Consider the following 26,293-nt stretch of genomic DNA (forward strand, 5'->3'; position numbering starts at 1 on the left):
TGAAAAGAGTCTGCGTTCTTCAAAGCTAACGGTTCCCATGCCGCCTCCCACTGTCTCGGGGATGGGCACCCGAGCGCCAGCCCGGTGACAACTGTGGAGAGGCGGGTTCCGGCCAGTTCGGCCCTCCGCCCGCGGCTGGGCACAGCTGGGGCCCACCGCCTGCTCCCGGGGTCCCGGGCTGCACGTCACTTCCGGCGTGCGCGCCCGCCCGCGGAGATGCACCGGGGCCGGGGCCGGGCTGGGGCGCGCGGCTGCCCGGAGGCGCGCAGGAGGGCAAGACTGGGGAAGGGGGAGTGTCTGGCCGCCACCGCCGCCGCCGCCACGGCTGCTGCCGCCCCGACTGAGGAGTTCGCTGAAGCCCTTTCCTCAGACCTGGCCCGTCTTCCCGCCCGGACACCCGGCGCTGGGCGCACTTACCGCTCTGACGGTACAGAAGAGGGAGTTGCCTCAGACTGTGGAGCGGCGGGGACGGCCCCATCCCCCCTTCCCCTCCCTGACCCGTTCTCGCCATCGCCCCGGTCATGGGGAACGCGTCGACCGCCAAGAAAGGCAGCGAGGTGGAGAGCGGTGAGTCGAGGGCCGGGTCTGGGTACCCGCTGGGCGGGCCGGCGCGGGGCACCGAGCGCCCCTCCTCGTCGGAGCCCCCGAGGCCGCGTGCACGGTCCAGGCCTAGCAGCGGCCTCCGCGTGCCGTTCCAGGGGGCCCCGGGGACCAGCTGCCTTCCACCTGCACCGCCCCCCACTCCAGCTCCCGGTGAGGGCTGAGCGCGAAGGGCCGGTTGGAGAGAGTGAGGGGAAGAGCAGTCCCCGCGGTTCCCTCTCCTAAGCGCCAGGAGGACCCACACGTTCTAGAACACGTCCCCAAATATGGCCCAGGGAAGGAAGTCCCTTGTACCATCCTATCCCTAGTTCCCCTCAGCCCGACTCACTCCCTCTTTGGGAGCGGCTGGTAGTGCTGTGGGTAGAGTTGGCTCTTTTCCCTCCATCACTTGGATCCAACCCAACCTTATCACAAGGTGAGAGGCTGCTAGTTAGGCTCTCCGCAGGTGAGGTTAATCGCGACTGGACAACTGTTTTAGAGATCCTCCATCTCTTCAGATTAGGAATGGAAAACGTAGTAAGACCAAACAGCAACTTTATCTGTTAGAGAAAAAAGCCAGGCAGGTTTACCTTTTTCTCTAGACATTCGAGAACATGCTACATTGCCTGTAAAACTTAAAGGACATTATGAGTTGAAGTGCTTCCAGAACACGGTTGATTTCTTCTGGGAGCTGAAAGTGCGAGCACTACACACTTTACACAAGTAAAAAAATCATGAAAACAGTAAAAAATCATGAAAATCGAATTTTTTGTAGGGCTATACGGTGTGTGTGTGTGTATGTATATAAACCACAAGGGTTGTGAAAGAAAAATTGGTTTGCCTTTCTAAAAAGTTCGTATTAGATTTTATAATTTAGAATGACCAGGTAACAAATGGTATTTGTTGTATCACCAAGAGTAAGACATCTCAGCACCTGAACTGAGCCTATGATTTATTTAAGATTGTGTGAATAGTATCTTTTAATGTTTCTGTGTTTGTAAAGTAAGAATTAGGCTAATTTTGTAATTTAGCATGAAGAAAATAGCTTTTTTCTGTGCCAATAAAGTAGAATTTACTTAGAAGGATTTAGTCATTCATTTTGTTTAATGTGAATAGGGAGATCAGATTATGTGGTTGTGTCATCAATAAGGTTTTGGTGTTAATTTTCAGGAGCTCCAGAGAAGTTTGATGAACTGTCATACAAACTAATAAAGAACATACTTTAGTACATGATATGGGGATTTTAAAAAGCCAATGTAGAGATGAACATCTGTTTTTTTAATTGTGCAAATGTAGTAACCAACTGTACAGAAAGTATAAAGAATACAGAAAGTGTAAGGAAGTATTTGTATCTGACAAATTGTCATTTTCCCTGTTAATTTAAAGCTCTGTTAACTCAAAGATAAAACATGTGCTAATTGTGTTGTAAAAGAGTATACTTGGTAATTGAATCATATCAGTGATTTTCATAGAAAGTGCTGGCCTGTACAGTGTTTATATTTCTAATATAAAATGATAGTAGACTCTACTGTGATCTGTATATTAATCTTATTGTTACCAAGCTATTTTTCCACTAGACAGTATTAATTTGAAACTCGTAGTTGTGATAATCTTGGAATGTTTACAGGAAACACAATGGAAACTTTAAATGTTTATCTAAACATAATTAAGTTATTTCTATGAATAAATCCTTTCCTGAGTTTTAAGTGTTAGTGACAGCCTAGTTCTTAAGTATGTTAACCAGCTTTTTATGTAAGTTGATTTATGGAAACTGAAGGGTTATTATAATAGTTTGAGAAACTGTTGTGGAGTGACAAAAGAAAATAGCAAGTGACATCTCATAGGGGAAATTACCTGAAATGTCATGTGTTGATCAATGTTTGTAATTTCATTTTGAGCAATGTTGTCAGGTGTGTGTGGCTGTTGTTCTACTTAGTGAACAAAGAAATTGTTTCAATACATTTTTAAACTTAGTAAAAGAACAACTCTTACTATTAACCTAACTGTTCTGTGCATTTTTAAAAAAGAATTGCTCTTCAAAATATGTCTTTCAAAATTTGAATGTAGTTATTTAAACTTCAGTTGATATATGGAAGCATAAACTATTAGGAATATAAAGATCTTAGAGATCAGCCTGTGCAGTCATTCCATTTCAAAGCCAAAGAGCCTGAACTCTGAAGAAGCTATAGTTGAGATCATATTATTAGAAATAACAGAGTAAGGAATAGAATCTGATGCCCTGACTCCATTCTGCATTACTGAATAATCAATTAATACATTTATTTTCAAAATATTTACCAAATGCTTTAGTTTCAGTAGGAGGCCGTGTAAGTAAAAGCTGAAAACTATCTAGTGTGGGAGAGAAGATGAATATATAAAGTTAACTGAGAGGCAATGCAGAAGTGCTAAAATGATGTGAAGTGAAGTTAGAATTCTGAAAATTGCCAATAGGAATATGTTGGCTTTGAAAAACTGATTTAAAAATATCAAGTCAATTAAGATATGAGGACCAGACAGGTGATTCTAGAGCTTAGCTCTAAAAATATTCCAGAAGAATAAAGTGGGGCATAAAGATATTTGAGAAAGGTTTTGGTTAGCTTTGCCTATCTGGTGCCTATGGTGTACTCTATTGAAACCTGTCCCTTTGTTCTTAGAATAAACATTTACTGGGATAAGACCTAAAAGTTAGGGAGATTCCGTTCTCATTTCCACACTTTCTGGAGATAACATTAACTTGGATACCTGTTATTCTACTGCAGTAAACAAAAAAATTGTATTGATGTGTCTCAAAACTTAATGACAAAACAGCTCTTACCATTGCATACTTAACTGTTCCATTTTTGTTTTTTTTTAAATATTCTTGAAGATATATGCCTTTCAGAATTTGAATGTAGTTGTTTAAACATCAGCTAATACATAGAAACACAGACTTTTAGAAATGTGTGATGGTACAATTCTTTGAGAAGTTTTAAATTCTTGTCATTCAAGATTATTTTACGGGCCGACCTCGTGGCCGCGGGTTCGGATCCTATATAGGGATAGCCGGTGAGCTCACTGGCTGAGCGCGGTGCAGGCAACACCAAGCCGAGGGTTGCAATCCTCTTACCGGGGACACACACACACACAGACACACAGACACACAGACACACACACACACAGACACACACACACACACACACACACACACACACACACACGCGATTATTTTACTTATCCAGTCTTCTACTTTTTACTTTACCCACAGTCACCAACACAAAAAACACATGCCACTTCTTTTAACTTGTAAGGGGAATTTGCTTATTTTGCTTTTTAAAATATTACACATACACGTTGCTTATGGAGCTTTGTATTACACATCTATGCCTATGGGTGAAAAGTGTTGGTAGAGGTTTGGATGCACATTCTCCCATGGTGACAGAATGAAAAGCCACCATGTAGTTTAGTGTTTACCTGATGATCTTTGGCTGTTTTCCAGAATATCTCTCTGTCTTAAGATTTTGAAGGTGAATAGAAATTAATCAGAAAATCACCGGTAGACTAAGTTCAACAAAAATGCAGGTTTCTCAACTAATGTTTCTTAAGGGCTAATATGTGCTGGGTTCTCTAAGTGCTTTGCATGCATATTTCAACCTTATAAAATACTTAAGTTATTTTTCAATTTACAGATGAAGAAATGGAGGCTCAGAGAGTCTAAATGACTTGCTTAGGTTGCACAGCTAGTAAGTCAAACAGCAACATTTGAATCCAGGCAACCTAACCCCAGAATCTGAAATCCTAACCACTATGCTAAAAAGCTATCGAATGGCAAAGCCAATTCTGAGATACACAAAATAGCTTAGACTGTATCGTGTTTCAGTTTATTATCAATTATAGCACATTTTGCTTGTTTGTAGTAATGACTTTATTTGAATATATTAAATATTTTAAATAAGGAAGATTAACTTTTCTTGTACTGTTCACTGGACTCAGTTTCATCATCTGTAAAATGAGGATAAAGGATTAAATTACTTTGAAAATCTTTTCAGACTCAATATGATGAAATTTCAAATTAAACCGTATAAAATTAATTTTGTATACTTGAAGCCTTCATTACTATTTATAATTTGTTTTTTCCCTTTCCCTTGCTGCCAAATGCTATTTGAACTTGTATTACTATTTAAAAAGTATTTAGAAGTTTGCATTTTACCATGGTTTAGAATACTGCTGTCCAGTTGAACTTTGATGATGGAAATGTTCTCCATCTGAGCTGTCCAGTGTGGTAGCTGCTAGCCACATGTGGCTATTGAGCACTTGAAATGTGTTTAACTTACACATGACTTGTTAGTGTTTGGTATATTGGACAACACAGGTTTAGAACATAGCTGTCTTTGCGTGTGATAAAAATACCAACCCATCTTTCTGTCATCTTGGTTATTTGTGGATCCTCATAAGTGTGTGTAGATGAACAGAATACTGGATTTATCTTTTCTCATACTAGGAGTAACTCTTTTTTAGCATTTCCTCTGAATAAGCATTTATAAACTTAGTGAACAAATTATTGTAGTTTAGTAATTTGGGTATAATCTAAAGTTAACTACAAAGTTAAATTTTCTTTTGGGCTGTATTGGAATTAAAATTTTCTAGTTTTTAATATTGAACCTCAGTGAAGATACTTCTATTGAAACATTTTTTGTAGGTTTAAATGTTGTTGAATGAATTTAGTGATCTTTTATATTTTACTTATGTCTTTGAAACTTTCAATTGTTAGATTTCTTTTTTAATGAAAATCAGTAGCAATGTTTGTTCCAGTTTAGTAGATTGGTGGAGGTACTTTAAAAAGTCAAAACAATCAGTTATGCAATTCTGATGATAAATACATGTGATCTCATCCAGATCTGTGATTCTGTGATTCTGTTTGTGCAGATTATTTACTGTATAAAATTATCTCATGTTCAGAAACCATTTTTGTTATTCTCCTGCTCAGTGTCCTCCACTTAGGATATAGCCAGATTGTTGCCTTTCATTGCCAGCAGCAGGATAATTAGAGGCATGAAAGCCAGCTTAGAAAAGTAAGCCATGACTGAGTGGCAGAAGCAGCATGTGAGAAGATCCTAGGTAAGCCAGGATAGCTATTAAGATCCTGTCAGATAATTAAGAGTTGACTATAATTCATTGTGGTATTCCATTAAATCAATAAAACAATTAGCACAATTTATGAAATCTTTTATATATCTAGGTGATAATAAGTGTTAGTACACATATATAACCATGTTTTCTCAAATAAATTTTACATTTTTAATTTTAAAAGTTATATTAAATAGGAAAGTGTATTAGAGATATACATATGAATACCATATTATTTGGATATTTAATCTTACTTTAAAAAATATTCCTTCAAGAGTATCCTATGTAGTTCTTTTCTTTGTTCATCGCTTCACTCATACATTCATTCATATGCTTATTTATTCAGTACACACAGTTTAGCTCCTAATATGTGACAGACTTTATGCAAGGTTATGGGAATATAGATTGAATAAGACACAGTACCTGCTCCAGGGTGTCAGTATTTCAGAAGGAGGAGACAAACATGTCAACAAATAAATGAAAAGAAACCTGTTACAGATGCTTTCATAAAAGTTCAGTGGGGGAACTAAGGGAAAGAATGAACATTTCCACTGGGATGTGGAGGGTGAGGTTCAAAAAGGACCTCAAAGAGGAGGTGAGCCCTGAGTTGAGCATGGGAAGTGGAAAATGTTCACTAGAGGGATTACCTGGAGGAAGGATGTTCTAAGCAGAGGGAGCACAGAGTAAGCAAAGATGCAGAGGAGTGAATGGCATAATCAGGATAAGCAAGTAAGGTGTCCATTATGACTAAATGATAAGAGGATAAGGGTAGGTGGTAGGAAGAGAAGAGATTATATAATGAAAGATGAGACTGAAGAAATGAATAGGGGGCCACATAATGGAAAAAGCTTTAATTTTATCTTGCAGACATTAGGGAGTTGCTGTAGACTTTGAGATAAGGGTGAGAGGCATGATAAAATTTGGGTTTTAAAGAGATTACTTTGATGGCATTGTGAAGACAAATCATCATGGAGTAAGTAGAGAAGAGGCAAGAAGATCAGTTAGAAGACTCCTATAGTAATTTGGGTGAGGAGCTTTGAGGGTGAGGGTCTGATTAACGTGGTAGAGGTAAAATGGAGAAAAAAATCTGAAATGGGAGAAATTTGGAAAATAAAAATGAGCAGACCATATTTTTCTGATTCCATGTGGGGAGTGAGGAAAAGGAGGAATTGAAGATAACTTCCAAGTTTTTCACTTCATTGTCTTGGTGGATGGGCTGTAATGCCAGTAATAGAATCAGGAAATGAATATAGGGCAGGAGCATGTTGGGGGAGGAGGAGGAATGGACATATTGAACTGAGTGCTCATAGCGTTTCTAAAATGATGTCTCATTGGTTGTATATGTGGATTGCTTCTTCCAGCCATGGCGGGGTAGTGGAGGGCAGGAAAGTTCTTGGATACTCAAGGGACCTTTTCCATGTTTTATCCTCATTTTACTCTTCTATTCAAGCCCAGCTGTTTAGAAACTGTAACATCTGGCATAACTTCTACACATTAAGAACTCTAGCTAATGAAAGTTTAGACTTTTTGTTTTGAAAAGAGTAAGAACCAAAACACTGATGAGAACAATGTAACTTTTAAAGAAACAAAGTAATTTAAAGTTATAAAATATTGCTTTCATAATTTAAGTATGTATCATGTAAGTTATTCAGCTTAGAGTCCTGCGGCTGTGGAATAGTGGAAAGAATATGTAAAATATAATACTGACATATATTATGTACTAAGTAAATATCAATTTTCTTCCCCTAGAGGCCTTTAAAGCAGATATTTAAAAGTTCAGATGTAATTTAATACTAAGAACATAACTGAGAGTAAGAAAAATATAAATTTTGTCTTCTAATATATTGTAATACTTCACTTTAGAACAATTGTTTTAGTCTCCAAACTATGACAGAAAATTGAGTCAGATGGATTAGATGATGACATTGTGGTCTCTTCCTACTTTATAACCAGTGATCCCATTATATTTATTTTAAAAATGTACACCTAAAAAGCAAGATTTTGGAATTATAAAAATCTCTCACAAATTGTATGGGTAGCGAAGTGGCAGATGAGTCTCAATGTGAGCAAATAAATATAAGGTTATGTAATTAGGGAAAATTTTTGATCTGTACTTAAAGAATGATAGTCTCTGAATTATGACCTAAGAAACAAATTTATGAATCACCATACTGATATTTGAAGGTAAAGGGATCATCTAAATGTTTGCCATCAGGGGAGAGTATTAGAAATAAAATGTTAAACGTTCTACTCTTATGTAAAACTCTTAGCATACTATGTGTAATTATGGTGTTTTGTATACAACAGAACTAGAGAAAGTTTAGATCAGGGACAGCTAATAGGAGTAAGAGAATGGAAGGTCTGTTGTAAAATGATAAACTAAAAAAAAAAAGAACTCCTCAATATAGAAAAATTAGGGCTACATGATTGAAGTATATAAAATCAAGTAATATAGACAGAGAAAATATGGGATTGCTCACCTGAACTTGAAACACTAGAACCCACGGACTATTCCTTAAAACTTATAAAAGCTAGTTATAGAGTAAGTAAAAAGGAAGTACAACGAAACCTTGATATAAACTGGGCTTAGAGACTAAGTATATTTAACTGATTAGTCATCATTTATGTTTAAAGGTGAAAATATCTGTGCTTATAAATTTAGGTAGTATTTTTAGCAAATTAAAAAGCTGGAAAATTTTAATGCTTTTTTTTTTTTTTTTTTAACTCTTTTTATTGGTTTTATACCCCCTCAACACCTTCCAAAAGAATCAGTATTCACAGATAGGTCTTTTTCTTGCTAGTATTAAGGTTTACTACTGTTATGCAAAAACAAATTGTTTTTCCTGATATGGAAGTATAGCTTAAATTGTTTTTAGTGTATTTTAATATTTTAATTTATCCATTTATTTTTTATTTCTTAACTAGTAGAATGAGGAATAAAGAGTTGCTTTCATGTAGCTCATAATCTAGTGAAAGATTTAGACAAGTAAAAGCACAATTATGAGAATGTTGTAGGAAGCAGAGTATAGGATGTTTTCTGTCGTAGTAATTTGGTCTTTACTTTTCTATAGTAATATAAATTAGATTCAGTTCTGCTCTGTATCTATGCTGATGATTTTCTGAATCAAATTTGGGATTCTTTTAAAGAGAGAAATGCACTAATTGAATTGATGCACTATCATAATTGATATTAGTTTGCCTTAGTAAATCCAACGTAGATGCCATATCTTTTACCTGGCTTGTTGTAAAAAGGTATAAAGTCCCAGGCTTTATGACTGTAATTTATGTTGTATTCACTGTTGCCTACAATTCATATGTTAACTTTTCAGGGACTTCTGAAACTTTTGTTTTCTTCTAAGGCAACTGTTGTGGCAAACCTGTGTTCTACATTTGGACTTTGTTCTCGAAAAATTAAAGATTGTCTTGAGATCTGATTAGTTCAAGGTCCTACTTAGTAAAATGAATATTCGATTTCTATACCACATTCTTGTTAAGTAGATCATCATACAGCATCGACAGGCCATTGTCCTATGTAAGCCACAAACTTGAGAGAACATGTTGGCACAGATATTACTTAGCTTTTTTTATAAGGGCCAACTATGCCGATAACTGAGCTCCTACAATCCCAGCTGAGTTCCCTATTGAGTGGGAGCCATGAAAGTTTAACCTGGGGAAGAAGATGGGTCCCTCTTTAGGCTGTAGACTTGAGGTCACTAAATAAGCCTTAGTTCAACTTGTAGAATGACACAGAGATGAAACATTTATTTGTCATTCATTCATTAAATCATTCAGTCATTCTTAATCATTCCTACTTTATACCAGACATTGTGCTGGTCCATATATAAAAATAAAAATAAGACTTGGTTCTTGTCTTTAAACTGAAAGATACTTACAGATATTTATGATAAGGTGTATAGTGATACACAGGTGCCTGAGATTGATAGTAGAATAAAAATGCAACTAAGAGTTTATATAGGAATAAGTATAGAATTTCTGAGATCATCTTTGGAAATAGACTGAAGATGACTGAAATAGAAACTTGCTTTGAGTCCATTTTGGAGATATTTGTATCTATAATTGTATCACTTAACACGACATTGCTTTCTCAGCTCTTTTCCCCACTACACAGTGAAGGCAGAGAGTATCTATCTCATTTAGTGTTTTAATCACTAGAATGTAGTGCAGTTCTTGGCTCATATCATAATGGAAGCTAAAATAATGGATAGTTAAATGGGTCAGAAATTCAAGCCTCTTTTAGAAACATGCATTTCTCCCCTCCCTCTCCCCGGTTGGTAATGGAGATAATACTTGATGTACTTGATAAGAAGATACCTCTTTCCCTGTCTTTTTAGCACGTAGTAGTTTGTATTTACATATCAAAATTATATCACTTTTAATTGGTAGGGGGAGACTGGTCTCAGGCAAGTAGAAAGACATTGGACTAGGAAAAACTATTATGTTCCCAATCTTTTGAAAAATCCGTGACATTTGAGGCCTATACCATTCAACTGCACCACTGTGTTGTCCATCCATGTTGTTGTCATTTATGATTTCTTGCTCATTTCTGGCTCATCAAAAACTTTGACACAGGGCCCACAAGCTTTCTCTATACTCTAAGCCCTGCATTCATCCTGGGTGGTTTTAAATTCTCTGTGGATAACCCATCTGTCATCATCACCTCTCAGTTCTTTGACCATGTTATCTCCTCTCCCTTTCTTTTCACTTCATTTCAGATATCTAATCTCACCAAGAACCTTGTCATATTTTTTAACTGCTCAGGAATCACCAATGTGTGTCATTCTCTGATTACAACATCCTCTCCTTTTTGCTTGCTTTTTAAATATTCTCATTATCATCATTCTTCACCAGAACCTCTCATCCTTTCATCCATCAGCCCTCTCAATTTTCATTTTCCTTCTTAAAAAGTTTAGATTATCTGGTTCCAAAAATTCTTTGCACTTCTGTCTTTTTATCACGTCTCTCTGACAAAAATCTAACTCTGATAAACTGAGGTGTTTGCTTTTTCTGTGCTTTCAGCCAAGAGGTAAATATTGCTGGAGAAAGCCACAAGAAAGGCACTATGAATTCACAGTCATCAACTTCAAATCGGCTGTCAGCATGACTTGACAATTTTCCCACATTTCTCTGATTAACTCTGCCTCCGATTCTTCACAATTTTTATTTCATTCCTTTCTCTTTATACCTCCGACTTCCCCATTCTCTCTCTCATTCTAAGCAGTGATCTTGCCTCATATTTTACAAGGAAACAAAAGCTGTCAAACGGGAATCCCTTCAACTTCTTCCTATTGAATATTCACACCTACTGTATTTTAACATTATCTTCTTATTCTATTATAAAAGAGGAGTTGCAGTTCATTTACCTATTGTTTCCATTTATCTATCACACACCACTCTTACGTTTAGTAGCTTAAAACAATGACAATATTTATTTTGCTTATGAAAATGCAGTTTGGGCACAGCTCAGCAAGGACAGCTTGTCTCTGCTCTATTTGACATCAGCTAGCTCAGCTCAAAGGCTGGGGACTAGAATTACCTAAAGACTCACTCACATGTCCCATTATTGATGCTGGCTGTAGGTAGTTTGAATCTTAGCTGGGACTGCCAAGTGAACCACCTACACACAACCTTTTCATGTGGTTTGGCCCTCCTTATAAGATGGTGGCTGAGTTCCAAGGAAGAGGGAGACAGCCAGTTGAAAGCTACATCACCTTTTATCACCTAGCCTCCAAAGTCAAGCTGTGTCACTTCTGCTGCATTCTTTTCATTAGAATTGAGTCACTTAGATGAGTCCATATTTGAAGGGAAGTGAATTAGATTCTACCCTTTGATGGAAGGAGTTAAAATAATTTTTGGACATGTTTTAAAATCCACCACATTGTTCATCTTTCTCTGCAAGGCCAGTCCCTCCACTGTTAATTTGGATCCCATCTCCTCCTGCTTTTCCAGGAGTCTTATGTTACTGTGTATTCTTCTCTTTTGTGTCCAACCTGTCTTTTCATTCATTTTATTAATTTATTTTTTATTTTATTCTTCTGGTGGCTGGCCATTATGGGGACCTGAATCCTGGACCTTGGTGTTATAAGCACCATGCTCTGACTGAGCTAACTGGCCAGCCTTCTCATTCATTTAAAATAGACATCCATTTTTCTTTAACATTCAGTTTTGCAGTTTGACCCTACTATTTCTTCTTTCTCTTTTTCATCTCTCACCTACTAACTGTATGTGTGGCCAATTGAGTTGATTTTGGTGGCCAGGGAGGTAATTTTAACATCTTGGGAAAAACCCGAGGCCAGGGAAAAAAAAAGAAAAGGAGAAAGTGTTGTTCTTTTTCTTGCTACATTATAGCTACGATCAAGATGCAGAGAACTTTAATGCTTTTAGAATACAACTTGATTGAAAATTGTGATCTGCCTATTAATATGAAGCTATATGAAATATGTAACAACATAAAAACAATGGTTACACACACAGTCCAGTTTAATACATAGGAACCTATTGAAACATCTTAAGCTTCTTTGACCTAATGATCTCTTGGTTTTCCTTATGGTTGGATTTAACCTTCTTGTTCTGTTACTCATACAAGTTTAGCATGGGCAACAAACATTGTAATGACTTCTTATCTTTGATCTTTACTCAGAGGCATCAGTGACCCCTAAATCTCCACATTTTTTCCCCAATGATTTCTATAACAGTGGGGACCATAGTAGAGGTAGAGTGGGAAGGAGGAAACTCTTTTGTTTTTTATTGAGATCTACTTTATAATACTTTAAGTAGAATTGTGAGACTATGTTAGTTATATTTTTAAATAAAAATTTAATTGAAATATAACATACACTTAAACAGTATTCAAATTCTAATATACAGGTTGATGGATTTTATAAAGTGGATATCCATGTAAAATGTCACCTGTACCAAGAAACAGAATATTATTGATACCCCAGAAGCTTCCCTCCTTCCTCTACCCAAACATTACAACTCTCAAAAGGTGGAATACTACTTCACTATCTCTTTGTGTCTGGCTTCTTTCACTCAACATATTTGTGAGATTTATCAATGTTTTTGTGTAATAGTTCATTAATTTTCACATATATATCATATACCGTTGTATAACAAAATATATTTATCTGTCATGGATGGAAGTTTGGGTTGTTTCAATACTCTTGAAAATGACTTTTGGTGAATATATATGTTTTGATGAATATGTGTATGATAAATATGTGTTATATATATACATATATGCATTCATACATATATACACGCATGTGTGTCTTTATGTGTGTGTATGTGTGTGAAAGAGAGAATAATATTGAATTAATTGCTGGATTTCTGGGTCATAGAGTTCATGGTTCTACCTAATAGAACTGCCTAATAGATTTTCAGTGTGGTTGAACTTAATTCCAACCAGCAGTACTTGAGGATTTTAGTTGCTCCACATCCTTCACAAACTTGGTGTTTTTCATATTTCTAATTGTACTCATTCTGGTGAGCATGTGCTGGCTTTAATTTGCACATCCCTGATGACTGATAGTGTTAATTACTTTTTCATATCTGTATTGGCTATTTGGATATCCTCTTTTTTAAAAAATGTTCATTCAAGTATCCACCCCGCCCCCCGACCTTTTTTGGTATTATGTTATCTTTTTTTTTTTTTTTAAATTGATTTGTAGGAGTTCTTTATCATGGATACAAGTTCTTTTTCAGACATATGTGTTGTAAATTTGTCTTCCTGTTTCATAGCTTGCCTTTTCACTTAACAGTATCGTCTGTTGCTACTATTTAATAATTTTTATGAAGTCTAATTTATAAATCATTTTTTTGTTTTTTGGTCGTTGAGAAGTTTTTACTACCCCAGGGTCATAGAGATATTCTCCTATGTCATATTTAGAAGTTTTGCTTTACCTTTCACATTTAGAACTACAGTCTACCTGGAATCGAGTGTATGTGTGTTGTGAGGTAGAAGTTATTTTATATATCAGTATTTGTTTGACACATCACCATTTATTGGGGGAAAAAAATCCTTCCCCGTAGCACTGTAAAGACATCTTTGTTATCAAATGACTGAATATGTGTGGTTTATTTTAATCCTGTTCCATTTGTTTGTCTAGTTTAGTGTCAGTACAAAACTATGTTAATTCATGTAGCTTTGTAAGTCATCATAGCCAGTAGTATAAATCCTAAAACTTTGTTCTTCAAAATAATTTTGAATATTCTTCCTCTTTGCATTTCCTTAAAACATTTAAATCATCTTGTCAATTTCCACATACATAGTTACACACACAAACCTTGTAGGGATCTTAATTGAGATTGCATTGAATCTATAGTATTGGGGTAATTTTTACCTTTACAATATTGAATTTTTAAGCCAATGCACAGTATATTTCTTTGTTTATTTAGGTCTTTAACTTTTTTTTATCAATGCTTTGTAATATGTTGGACGTTTTAAAATTAGATATATTCTTAGTTTTTGATACTTTTTGATGTTACTGTAAAATGGTATCATTGTAAAAGTTTTATTTTCTAACTTTTAGTTGTGTGTATATAAGCATAGGATTGGATATTTGTGCTGACCTATCTAGTGATCTTGCTAATTGTATTTATTGATTATAATAAGTTGCTTATAGATTCTTTTAGATTTTATATATATATGCACACTATTAAAACATGCTGCTGCCTAATTGTGATAGTAATTTTTCCTTTCCAATCCTTATGTTTTTCTCTTGCCTTATTGCACTGGTTATGAGAACAGTAAATAGAAATAATGATAACAGGCACCCTTGTTGTATTCCCACATCATTGAAAAGGCTTTCAGTATTTTGGCATTCAGTAAAAAGTTTTTAGTATTCTGAGCTTCCTCTCTGTTTGCTTGTTAGTTATAAATTTTTTACTTTTAGTTTCTTTAGATACTACAAGGTACAGTGTTTATCCTTGGCTTATTATAGTGCAATATAAAATTATTACTTTTACTGCTTCCCAGATAGGACTTCAGAATACTATAATTACATTGGCCACATCTTCCCTTCATCTTATATGTTATTTTCATGCCTTCTAATTCTGCATATATTTAATACCCCATTATGCATTTTTATTATTCTGTGCCATCAATATTTATTTATATTTTCCCACATATTTACTCTTTTTGTTGCGTTCATTCCATTATGCATTCATATGAGTCTATCTCTGATATCTTCCCTGTGCCTAAAGTAATCTCATATATTTCTTTTAGTGATGGTGTCCTAGTGAATTATCAGTTTTTATTTATCTGGAATTGTCTATTTTTTATCTTCCCTGTTCAAGAATATGTTTTATAGGTATAGAATTCTAGGTTGAGGATTATTTTCTTTAAACACTTTGAAGGTGTTGTTCCATTATGTTTTGTTTTCCATTGTTCTGTTAAATCAGCTGTTACTCTCACTGTTGATTTTTGAAGGTAATGTCTTTTTTTTCCTTTGGTTGCTTTTTGATTTTCTCTTTGCCTTTGGTTTTCAGCAGTTTCACCATAATATGCCTAGATGATTTTATTCTCTTTGCTGCAACTTTTTAGAATCTGTTGCTGGATATCTTTCATTCATTTCAGACAACTTTCAGCCAGTATATCTTAATATGGTGCCTCTATCCCATCCTTTTTTCCCTCTGATTCTGGGATACCAATTACATGTATTTATTAAGTTTACTGATATATAACTTTAGTTATTTTTAATCTCTAGACTTTCCAGTTGATTTTTTAAAGTTTCCAATTATTTCATAAAATTTTCCATCTTGTCATTTATTTTCTTGATCAAATTAATCATAGCTATATTAATATTCCCAATTTTAACTATCAGTGTATCTCTATTGTATGTTTGTTCTCTTATTTTTGGTCATTTGGTCTTAATTTTTGGAGTGCCTGGGAATCTTTGATTGAATGTTAGAAATTATGCGTGGGAAGTTGGAGATATTCTGTATCATGTTGTATTCCTTCAGAAGATTTATTTTGGCAGATGGTTAGAGTTGGATCAGATCATGTTGATACAGTCAACAATTGAGATTACTTTTTGGCTGGTTTTAGTCATTGTGAGACTTGACCTATTTTCTATTTATCTTTACTCCCATGGGTGGAGTCTTTCAGGGGTTTCAACTGAAAGCCTGGGGTATTTATCAGGGACCGTCCTCCTTGGCTAGCCAGGAGCTCTAATTTTTGTTTCCCCAGAACTGTGAGATTACTGAAATCTTTGCTTAGTTTTCTAGCCTCCTTGAAAGCTTCTTCTCATTATGTGCTTTTTAGTGTCATGCCCTAGGAGCACCTTAGACATCTGTGAATGTTTCAAGAAGAAAAAGTAGTGGAGATTGCTGGCCTTTTCATTTATGGGATCTTGGCCTCTAAAGTCCCAATTCCAATTTTTGTCTTTCTACCCAAATGTGATGTTGAATACCTGAGCCTTATCTTTTAGGTTGGCCTTCCTACCAATTGGAACAATGCCTTGAGGGCAAAACAAGAGAGAATGTAGGTCTCAACTTTATCATTTCCCGTCTTTCCAGGATCTAGGCTCCTCATGACCTGCAGCCTTGTTTGCTTTCTAGTACTTTCAAAAATCTATTACCCCCATTCCCTCCAATATTTATAGTTATTTTCAGCAAGAGATTTTTTTCTGTCACTTTATTAAAGCAGAAGTTCCAAGATTGTATATCTTTCTTTTTGTTAATCTTTCTAGTGGGTCATAACATAAAGAGTAAAATTTTAAGCTTACGTATAGAAGAGGTTTTACAAATGAATTCACCCATATAGTCACAACTAGATCAATATGTGCAAATTAACAGCATTCTAGAGTTTCCTTGTGCCACTCCAAAGTTGATAAGCATCCTTCTCTCAAAGGTATCCACTATTCTGATTTCTGTCAGAATAGTTTTGCTTGTTTTTTGAGCTTTGCATAAGTAGAATTGCAGTTTTACTCTGTTGTGTCTGGACTTTTTAATCTCAATATTAAGTCTGTGAAATTTAGCCATGTTTTTATACGTAGCAGTCCTTTTTTTTTTTTTCTTTGATTTTTAAATTTATTTTCTTTGTTTTTATAGCAGTTTTAGTTTTACAGAGAAATTGAGCAGAAAGTATAGATAGTTCTCATCATACCTTGCTTCCCCCCACCCACATATACGGTTTTTCCTATTATTGACATGTTTCATTAGTGTGGTACATTTCTTACAATTATGAATCAATATTGGCATATTATTATTAATTTTATATTAGGGTTCCCTCTTTGTAGAGTTCTATGGATTTTGCTGAATTTGTAATGTCATGTATTCACCATTACAGTATCATACAGAATAGTTTTCCTGCCCTAAAAATCCTCTGTTCCACCTGTTCATCCCTCCCTCCTCCATCCCTTCTTCCCTCATCCCCTGAAATCCTGGCAACCAACTGATTTTTTTCTTTCCATCACCTCAAACATTTATCATTTGTTTGTGTTGGAAACATTCAAAATCCTCTCTTCTAGCTAATTGAAACTATACAATAAATTGTTGTTAATTATAGTCACCCTACAGTGCTATAGAACACTAGATATTATTTTTTGTTGCTATATAGTGTTCCATTATTATATGAATATATCACAATTTAATTTTCCATTCTATAGTCGATGGACACTTGGGATTGCTTTCCAGTTTGGGACTATTATGAATAAAACTTCTGTGAACAATATTGAGTGTTCTTATGTCTTTTCATACACATCTATACTTGTTTCTGTTAAGTATGTAACTCAGAATGGAGTTGCTCAGTCATGAAGTGTGCGTATCAGTTTTAGTAGATACTGCCAAACAATTTTCCAAAGACGTTGTACCAATTTACACTCACCGCAGCAGTGTGGGAGATTTCTGATTGCTCTACATCGTCACCATTCTTGGTATTGATAGATGTTATTTTGTTTTGATTTAGCTATTTTGGTGTGTGAATTAGAGCAACAGAACTAATAGATGTGTGTGTGTGTGTGTAATGGGAATATATTAGTCTAGTCATGTTGATATATAGTATAGACTAAGGGATGCCCAGAGGGCTGGTAAAACATTATTTCTGGGTGTGTCTGTGAGAATGTTTTTGGAAGAGATTAGCATTTTAATCAGTAGACCAAGTAAAGACCACCCAATGTCAGTGGGCATCATCCAATCTGATATTGGCCCTAATAGAACAAAAAGATGGAGGAGGGGTGAATTCACTCACTCTGAGCTGGGACATCCATTTTCTCCTGCCCATGGACATAGGTGCTCCTAGTTCTTGGCCTTCTGAGGAGACTTATACCATCAGCACCCCGTTCCCACCCTCCACCCCCCCCACCCTGTTTTCAGGCCCTCACACTTGTACTGAATTACATCTTTGGGTTTCTGGTTTTCCAGCTTGCGACTTGGTTCTGTCTATCTATCCTATTGTTTCTGTTTCTCTGGAGATCCCTAACACCATCAAAGAAGCACAGCTTTTCTCTCTTTCTTTTCTTTTTTTTTCTTTCTTTCTCCTCCTCTTCCTCTTGCTGTTTCTCTCTCGCTCTCTCCATCTCTTTATCTCTTTTTCTTTCTCTTTCTCTTCCCTTCCTTCTCCTTCCCTCCCTCTTCCCTCTCTTTCTCTCTTTTCCCATCATTTTTTCTTTTCCCTTCCTTAACTTTCTTTCTTTCTGCTTTCTCTCTTTTTCTCTCTTCCTATTTCTCTTCCCTTCCATTTCCTCCTTCCCTTCCTCCCTCTCTCCCCTCTCTTTCCCTCTTTCTTTTCCCTTCCGTCTTTTCTTTCCCTTCCTCCCTTCCTTCCACTTCTCTCCCCCTCCATCCTTCTATTGTCTTACTGTTATAAACTTTATGTATAGTTTTATGTTCACCATAAACATAGAGGAACATGTTTGGTAGCGGTTGCATTTTCCTCCCCAAGAGCAACCTCTTTCTAGATTTCTTTTGGCTTTTTTCCCTGATGCTCACTCCTCCTCTTCTCCCTTTGTTATCTTTGCCACACTCTGTTACCTGCTCTTTGTCTTATTTTCCTCATCTGAAATCATGGCCCCAAGAGACTGGATATGATGCATTCATTAAGTTGATCTTTATTCTGTCCACTCTGCTGTGAATGTTTGATTTTAAAATTACATTCTTGGTATGAATTTTATCATTAAGGTTAAGGTAGCCAGAAACTGTAGGGTTATCCTTTCTTTAAGTATATTTTCTATCCTCTGGAATTCTTCCTGAATGGCTCTGTTCTCTCTTTCTCTATTGTTGTTATTTTTGTTGTATCTATTGTTTTTCTTCTTATGGTTATTATTATTCACACCCGGGAGTCTATAAGTCCTGGTCTGAGTCTTAACAAAGGCCTGAGAACTGGGAGGCGGAGTTGGGGCAATGGCTTAAATCCTGGTGTGAGCCCAAAGGCTTAAGAACCAGGAGTACTAGTGTCTGAGGGCAGGAGGAGATAGATACCCCAACTTAAAGAGAGAGCGAATCTGTCCTTTCTCTACCTTTTTGTTCTATTTGGGCCCTCAGTGATTAGATAATGCCCCTTATATTGGAGAAGGTGATCTTTTTTACCCAGTCTATGGATTAAAATGCTAATCCCTTCCAGAAATATTCACACAGGCATACCCGGAAATATTTTACCAGCTATCTGAGCACTCTTAGTCTAGTCAAGTTTATACATGAAAATTAACCATCACAGTGGGTATATACCAGTATCTAATCAGGCTTTTAATTTTTATTTCTCTAATTACTAATCATGTTGAACACCTTTTAAGATGCTTATTGGCCATTTGGATATCATTTTTTTTAAATATAATGCCTGTTTGAGTCTTTTGCCTATTTTTTTATTGGGAGAAGAAATTAGGAGTTATTATTTTGCAGGAATGTTATACATACACACACAGTATATAAATGTAAGTAATAAATAAATATTTTCTCTAACTGTGGTGATATCTTTTGATGAACACTAAATTTTTTAATCTCAACATGCTAAAATTAATTTTTTTCACTTATGGTTAACATTTTGTTTCCTTTTTAAAAATCTTATTTTCCCTGTGGGTGCATTTTCGTTCTCTTAATATCTTTTGATGAACACAAGTTCTTAATTTCAATATGTTCAAATTACTAATGTTTTTCGCTTATGGTTAACATATTTTATTTCATTTTTAGGAAATCTTTGCCTACTCCAAGTCCATGAAGATTTTAAAAATTTCACTCTAAAAGCTGCATTGTTTATCTTCCACATCGAATTTTTTTGGTGCCCCTCCCCCCTTTAAATTAATGGAATATCCTTTGTGAATTTTAATATTATTAACCTGGTGTGTGGATCACACTAACATCTAAATAGTAAAGAAAAAGAAAAGTTCTCAAAGAAGCAATAATAGATGTCACAGAGTATTTGTATTAGAACTCATGCAGTTACTTTCAAAGTTTTTCTCTGCAAAATAGATAGTTCCTAGTTATGAGGTTTAGAAATCATACGTGATATGTTTTTCTTCTACACAGAAGTAGATTGATAAATAGTAGCTATTGTTTTTAAGGGAAATCACAGTCACTATCTATATAGATTGGGCTCATTTTTAACCACTTGTCTGAATTGCTGGTCTGTGGACAAGTAGAAATAGCAATTTAATAACACCAAGGTCAAGGATTTGGATCCCTGCACTTGCCAGCCACCAAAAAAAAAAAAAAAAACCAGTGGGGGCACTAGAGGCTGGCTGGTTAGCTCAGTTGATTAGAGCATTACTTTGTAACATCAAGATCAAGGGTTTGGATCCCCATACCAGCCAGTCACCAAAAAAAAAATCCCACTTACCATGCAAATTAATCTACAGGGGTAATGTCATATTAGATTATAAGGAATTGATTTATGTTCATAATCTCAGAGTCACCAAGATATAAAAATGAAGGGGGAAACTTTAGAAATTTATCCATCAAAACTTAAATAATTACATAAAGTGGCTTATTTCATTCTTACAATAACCCTATGTAGTAGATACTATTATCTTTTTTTGGTAAGAAAACTAGGCTCAGAGAAGATAAACAAGGTCATACAGCTAGTTAAATGGCATGTTTGCATGTGATGCAAACTCAGTCAGATTCTAGGCCCTCTGCTCATAATCACTGCTTTATACCATTCCACTAACACGATGATGACAATTTTCTTTTAAAAATTATGCACTTGAAACTATCATAGAATATGAAGGACCTTAGAAGATCTATCTATCTATCACCTTTTTAGAATATTACTTAGCTTTTCCTATGTGGCAGACACTATTGTCAGTGCTATATGTGTAACTCATTTAATCTTAACAACCGTTTGAAAGAGTAACTATATGATTATTCTTATTTTATATAAGAGGAAATTGAGGCATAGAGATGTTAAGTATTTTGTCCAAAGCCACATGGATAATGAGTAGTGGATTTGAACCCAAGCAGTCTGACTCTAGAGCGTTCTTAAACACCATGCCATATTGCCTGCTTGTGTAAAAATTTGTAAATTTTTAATTTAGTTTACTCTTTCATTATAATCTTTCCAGTGATAGGAAACTCTTTATAAGGCAGTGTATCAGGGTTATACTGGGGAAACAGAACCAGTAGGATATACATTAAGAGATATAATGCAAGGAATTGACTTATTGATTATGGGGGCTGGCTAAACAAGTCCAAAATCTGTAGGACAAGCTGTAAGGAATGGCAAGCTGAAACTCTGGGGCACAGGCTGAAGCTGCAATCCACATGCTGAATTTCCTCTTTGGGAAAGCTCCAGTTCTGCTTTTAAAGCCTTTCAACTGATTAAATCAGACCCACCCAGATTATCTAGGATAATCTTTTTTACTTACTAAGAAATTGATATGGGTTTTAATCACATCTGCAAAGCACAGATGCTCCTCAACTTAGGATGGGGTTCCAATAAACCCATCCTAAGCTGAAAATATTGTAAATTGTAACTGTGTTTAATGGCTCTAACCTGGTGAACATCATAGCTTAGCCTAGTCTACCTTAAATGGGCTCAGAACACTTTTAGTACAGTATTCAGTGAATTACATGAGGTGTTAAACACATTATTATAAAAGAGGCTTTGTGTTAGATGATTTGGCCCAGCATCACGAGAGAGTATTGTACCAATTATCACTATCCAGGAAAAGATCAAAATACAAAATTTGAAGTATTCTTTTGTAATGAATGCGGATCATTTTCACACCATTGTAAAGTCAAAAAATTGTGTTGAACTGTCGTTAAGTCAGAGACCATTTGTACCTTCACAGCAACGTCTAGATCAGTGTTTGAATAACTAAAGACTATACCTTAGCGAAGTTGACACAAAACTGACCAGGACAGACAGCTCTTTTATAAAAAACAAACAAACAAACAAACAACAACAAAAAAAACCCACCTTGGGGGGAGGGGGAGACTTTTTATTTTCCTGAGCTAGGAATGGAACTTTCTATTTTCTTTTCAACTTCATTTATTTATTGCTCACTCTTGCCACCTCCCCTCCTCCATTACCACAGCCAAAAAAGATTTCAGGTGTTTTTCAATGGAAGACACATATATTAATCATATTACCCTTATAGCAAAAATTTTAAAGACCCAAGAGCCTCAAAATAAAAGGTAGGGAAATGGTTGAAGCAGTAAAACTATGCTGAGGCTAAAATTTGAGAATAAAACTTAGCAATTTTACATGGAAGGGAGCTGTACCATGTAGAACTATTCCTAGTACTGAATTTTAACAGGAATTTAATCTGTATAAATACAAGGAGCAGTGGCTTACATGTTTAGTAAGTTAATTATTGTTTAATACTATTTAATAAAGATTTAGATAATTCTCTCCCTAAATTCCTAGGTGCAAGAAGGAGGGCCTCAGAGCTGCCTGCAGATATATTTTTATGGTAATTCTTATTTATCTTATGACCTTTTTATTTGCTTTTGACAAATAAAATAATTGTACCTTTTTACAAAATGCTGTAAGATCCTTTTCTTATACCCCAAAAGATTTAAAGTGATGCCTCATAGACGTTCAATTAGACTAAAGTCTTATCGTAAGTGTGTGGTTCACATATCCCCTCAGACAGTTGGGATTTCTAGAAATTTTAGGACTTTTCCTATTGCAGTCTTACTTGGAGCCCAAGGTAGAGAAGGGTGACTCTGAAGGAAGTGTAGATGTGGTGTTTGTCTATTGGAATTGATTAGAATTTGATTCATAAAAAACCCACAGAGTTTTAAAAAGAATGGTATCAGCTTAGATTGAAAGAGTTCATAATGAAAAGAAGCAATAGAGTCCTCAACCTCCTATGGAAAGGAAGCAGGCTGAGAAGCTATTCAGCTCTACGCATAGGCCATTTCTTACGGAAAATGAAGGGTGATTCAGAGGATGTAGTCAAGAAGCCTGAGAGTAGAGCTAAGAGACACGGAGAACCACTCTCAGGACTAATCAAGGAACTAGTGACGTGTGCCCAGCTGTATTTCAGAATTGCTATTGATAGTAGTCACTGCTGTTATATACCTCTTGTTTTCCCCCTTTTTGAATGAATGTCCACTGCAATTTTTCTGTTTCCATCTTACCATTATATATTGGATGTGTGTTGGGCAGGTAATATATCTCCTTAGTTCACAGGTCTTCAGATTAATAGGAACTGTATATGAGGAGCTGCACCCAGGAAACTGGGCCTGAGGAGGCTCATCTATACCTGCACTTGATTTAGATTACATCCTGGGATATTATAATGGGATTATAATAAGATTATTATAAACTGATATTATAATGGGATAAGACTTTTGGGGGTCTTGGAAGGGGTTGAGTATATTTTGAAAATGGAAGAATATAAATAATATGTAGCTAGAGGGTAGGCTGTGACAAAAATGGATGCAAATTCTTAACCACTCTTTCTATCCAAAAGCATAGTTTATTTCTTCATTCCTTTGAATCTGGGCTGGGCTTATCCTTGCTTTAACCAATGAAATATGGATGTGTTCTATGGTTCTTTCATAGACACAGTCCAGTTCCAATTCTTCGTTCTTGGAAGCCAGCTGCTATGTAAGAAGTCTGGTTATTCTGAGACCAGCATGCTGTTAGAAGCCCAACTAGCCACTTAGGGAGAGAGAGAGAGATTGGTTACGTGGAGTAGCACCTAGACTCTAGACAAATGAGTGAAGCTTTCTTGGAAATTTCAGTCAATCCAGGCTTCAGCTGAAGCCAAATGAATGAGTGACTCACCAAACAGTGAGAAGTGAAATGCCAGATGTATGACCTTAATCAGGCTGTTCCAGCCATCCCCCCTAGCTGTTGAGCCACCCAGTTTAGACCCCAGGCAACATGGAACAGAGCTAAAGAACTCCTGTTGTGCCTTGTCCAAATTCTTGACCCACAAAATTGTGAGCAAAACATGGTGGTGGTTTTAACACTAAGTTATGGGGTATGAAACATAAATGAGGAAACTGAAATACAGAAAAATTCTATCCCCTGTCCAACTGCACAGAGTTAGTAAAACCAATGCTTTTAATCATATTTTAAACTGCCTATGTCCCAGTCCTTTGCATAGGAGGTTCTTGAATCCTTCCCTTTTCCATTGTAAACAAACTTATCTGCTCCTACAGGTTTTCCATAGAATGCAGGTTTATTCCCTAGTACCTTAAGTCTAACAGTTACGTTATAGTGAGCATACCTTCTTGACTTAACTCTAGAGTAATGATATAACCTGAGATACAGCTAGGTACCATTTTTTAGTTTAAAAACCTCAAGGGGGACCCTCTCTTCTAAGTGTTCTCTAAGAAGAAATTTCTCTCTTAAAAACATTTATTTAGCCAAGTACAACTAACCAAAAATTTCTTTAATGAAATCCAGGATAGTTTTTATAATATACCAAAAGGTAAACAACTTAGTCCTCATGAGACATTTGAAATTGTTTTCAAATGTCCCTCTGACTGCACTGTTGACTAGAGGTCTTTTTACTTGACCATTCTCTAGAACGGAATTCCACTCTGGCCACTTCCCCCTTTGGGATGTCTTCTTCTGGAACATCCAATTCTTTCAGCCCTCTTATTATGCAGAGAAACTCCCCACTTTCATAGAAAACCCAATCTGACATCAAGGCACTGTAACTTGTTTTTAACCTAGAGTGAGCTTGTCAAACCGTTTTTCTCAATAAAGGAATTTTCATAACAAATATTAAGAACATGAGAATTTTCACTTATCATTACTTATATGTAAGAAAAAAAGAAAAATCTCAACCTGAGTCCCACCATTCACAGATAAACCAGTATTAGCATTCTTTGAATATATCTTTTTTAAAAGTGTATGGGTGAGTTTTAACAAAAATGGGATTATAATGATAATAGTATAGTGCTTATTATGTACCAGGCACTATTATAAGTATTTTAATCTGTTTTATTTAATCTACCTCAAAACCCTATGAAGTCTGTACTTTTATTAACCCCATCTGCAGATGAAGAAACCAAGGCACATAGCAGTTAAGTAATTTGCCTAAGATCACACAACTGGGATTCAAATCCAGGTAGTCTTGACTTTAGAGCCTGCACTAGTAACCATTATCTAACCTGCCATCTGTATTACACATACTGACATAGTTTGTTTTTTGTCATGAACTTTTCCATGCAGTTAGATATTCTTCTGTAAGGTTTTTTTCTTTTTACATCCACTATATTAAATTTATCAAAATAATGTGTATGGAACTTTATGGAATTTTTTATCTTTCTAATTCAAAGGAACCATTCCATCTACTTCCAATAGCACTGATTACATTTGTCTCTTTTATAAATGTAATCATAGAGAATGTACTCTTGTGTCTGGCTTCTTTTGCCTGACAGTTTGTGGGATTTATCCCTATTGTTGGGTATAGTTGGAAATTATTCATTTTCTTTTCTGTATGTTGTTCCATTGTGTAAATATATCACAATTTATTCATTTTACTATTGATGGGATATGATATTTCCTTTGGGGGCCTATTATAAATGGTGCTGCTATAGATATTCTGGTACATGTATTTTGGTGAACATAGGTATATATTTCTGTAGAGTATATAGCTAGAAGTGGACATTCAGCTTTAATAGATAACTGTCAAGAGTTTTCTGAAGTGGTTGTACCAATTTGCATTACTACCAGCATTGACTAACAGTTCTTGTTGTTCCATGTTCTTACCAAGTTTTGGCTTTTCCTTTCTTTTCTCCTTTAGCCATTCTGTTGGATCTTACAATAGCATTTTTATGACTATGTAATGTTTTATTGTGTGAATATGTACTATCTTTTATAAAAGGCAGTTTCTATTGTTGGGCATTTAGGTTGTTCCCAATCTTTTTGAAAAAACATAAACAGTACTTAATCTTGTAGTCTGTACTCTTATACTTACAAATATATCTTACACTTAGAAATCTATACTCTCATAGATTTATTTAAGACTTTTAATACATGTTTCCCATACATATAATAATGAGTGTTTATTTCACTGAAACATTACAGGAATGAGTTATAGTTTTTACTTCATCCAGTTATTAGGCAAAAGATAGCATCTCATATTTTTAATTTAAATTTCTTTTATTTTCAGCAAAAGTTGTATGTTATGCTTATTGATCATTTTTATATTGGTAATTTTTATGTTTTTAATAAATCACCTACTCTCAT

General features: G+C 35.7%; 1 protein-coding gene across 1 annotated transcript in view; it reads left to right on the forward strand.

The window, feature by feature from the left end:
• Nucleotides 1-235: 235 nt before the first annotated feature.
• PRKACB (protein kinase cAMP-activated catalytic subunit beta) overlaps nucleotides 236-26,293 on the forward strand; it is a 144,867-nt gene continuing 118,809 nt past the window's right edge. Inside the window, exon 1 of the mRNA XM_063104349.1 lies at nucleotides 236-567. Coding sequence (XP_062960419.1) covers nucleotides 522-567 — 46 coding nt within the window. The 5' untranslated portion in view covers nucleotides 236-521. The remainder of the gene's footprint in view (nucleotides 568-26,293) is intronic.

This window comes from Cynocephalus volans, chromosome 8, assembly GCF_027409185.1.
Source record: "Cynocephalus volans isolate mCynVol1 chromosome 8, mCynVol1.pri, whole genome shotgun sequence".
Classification (NCBI taxonomy): domain Eukaryota; kingdom Metazoa; phylum Chordata; class Mammalia; order Dermoptera; family Cynocephalidae; genus Cynocephalus; species Cynocephalus volans.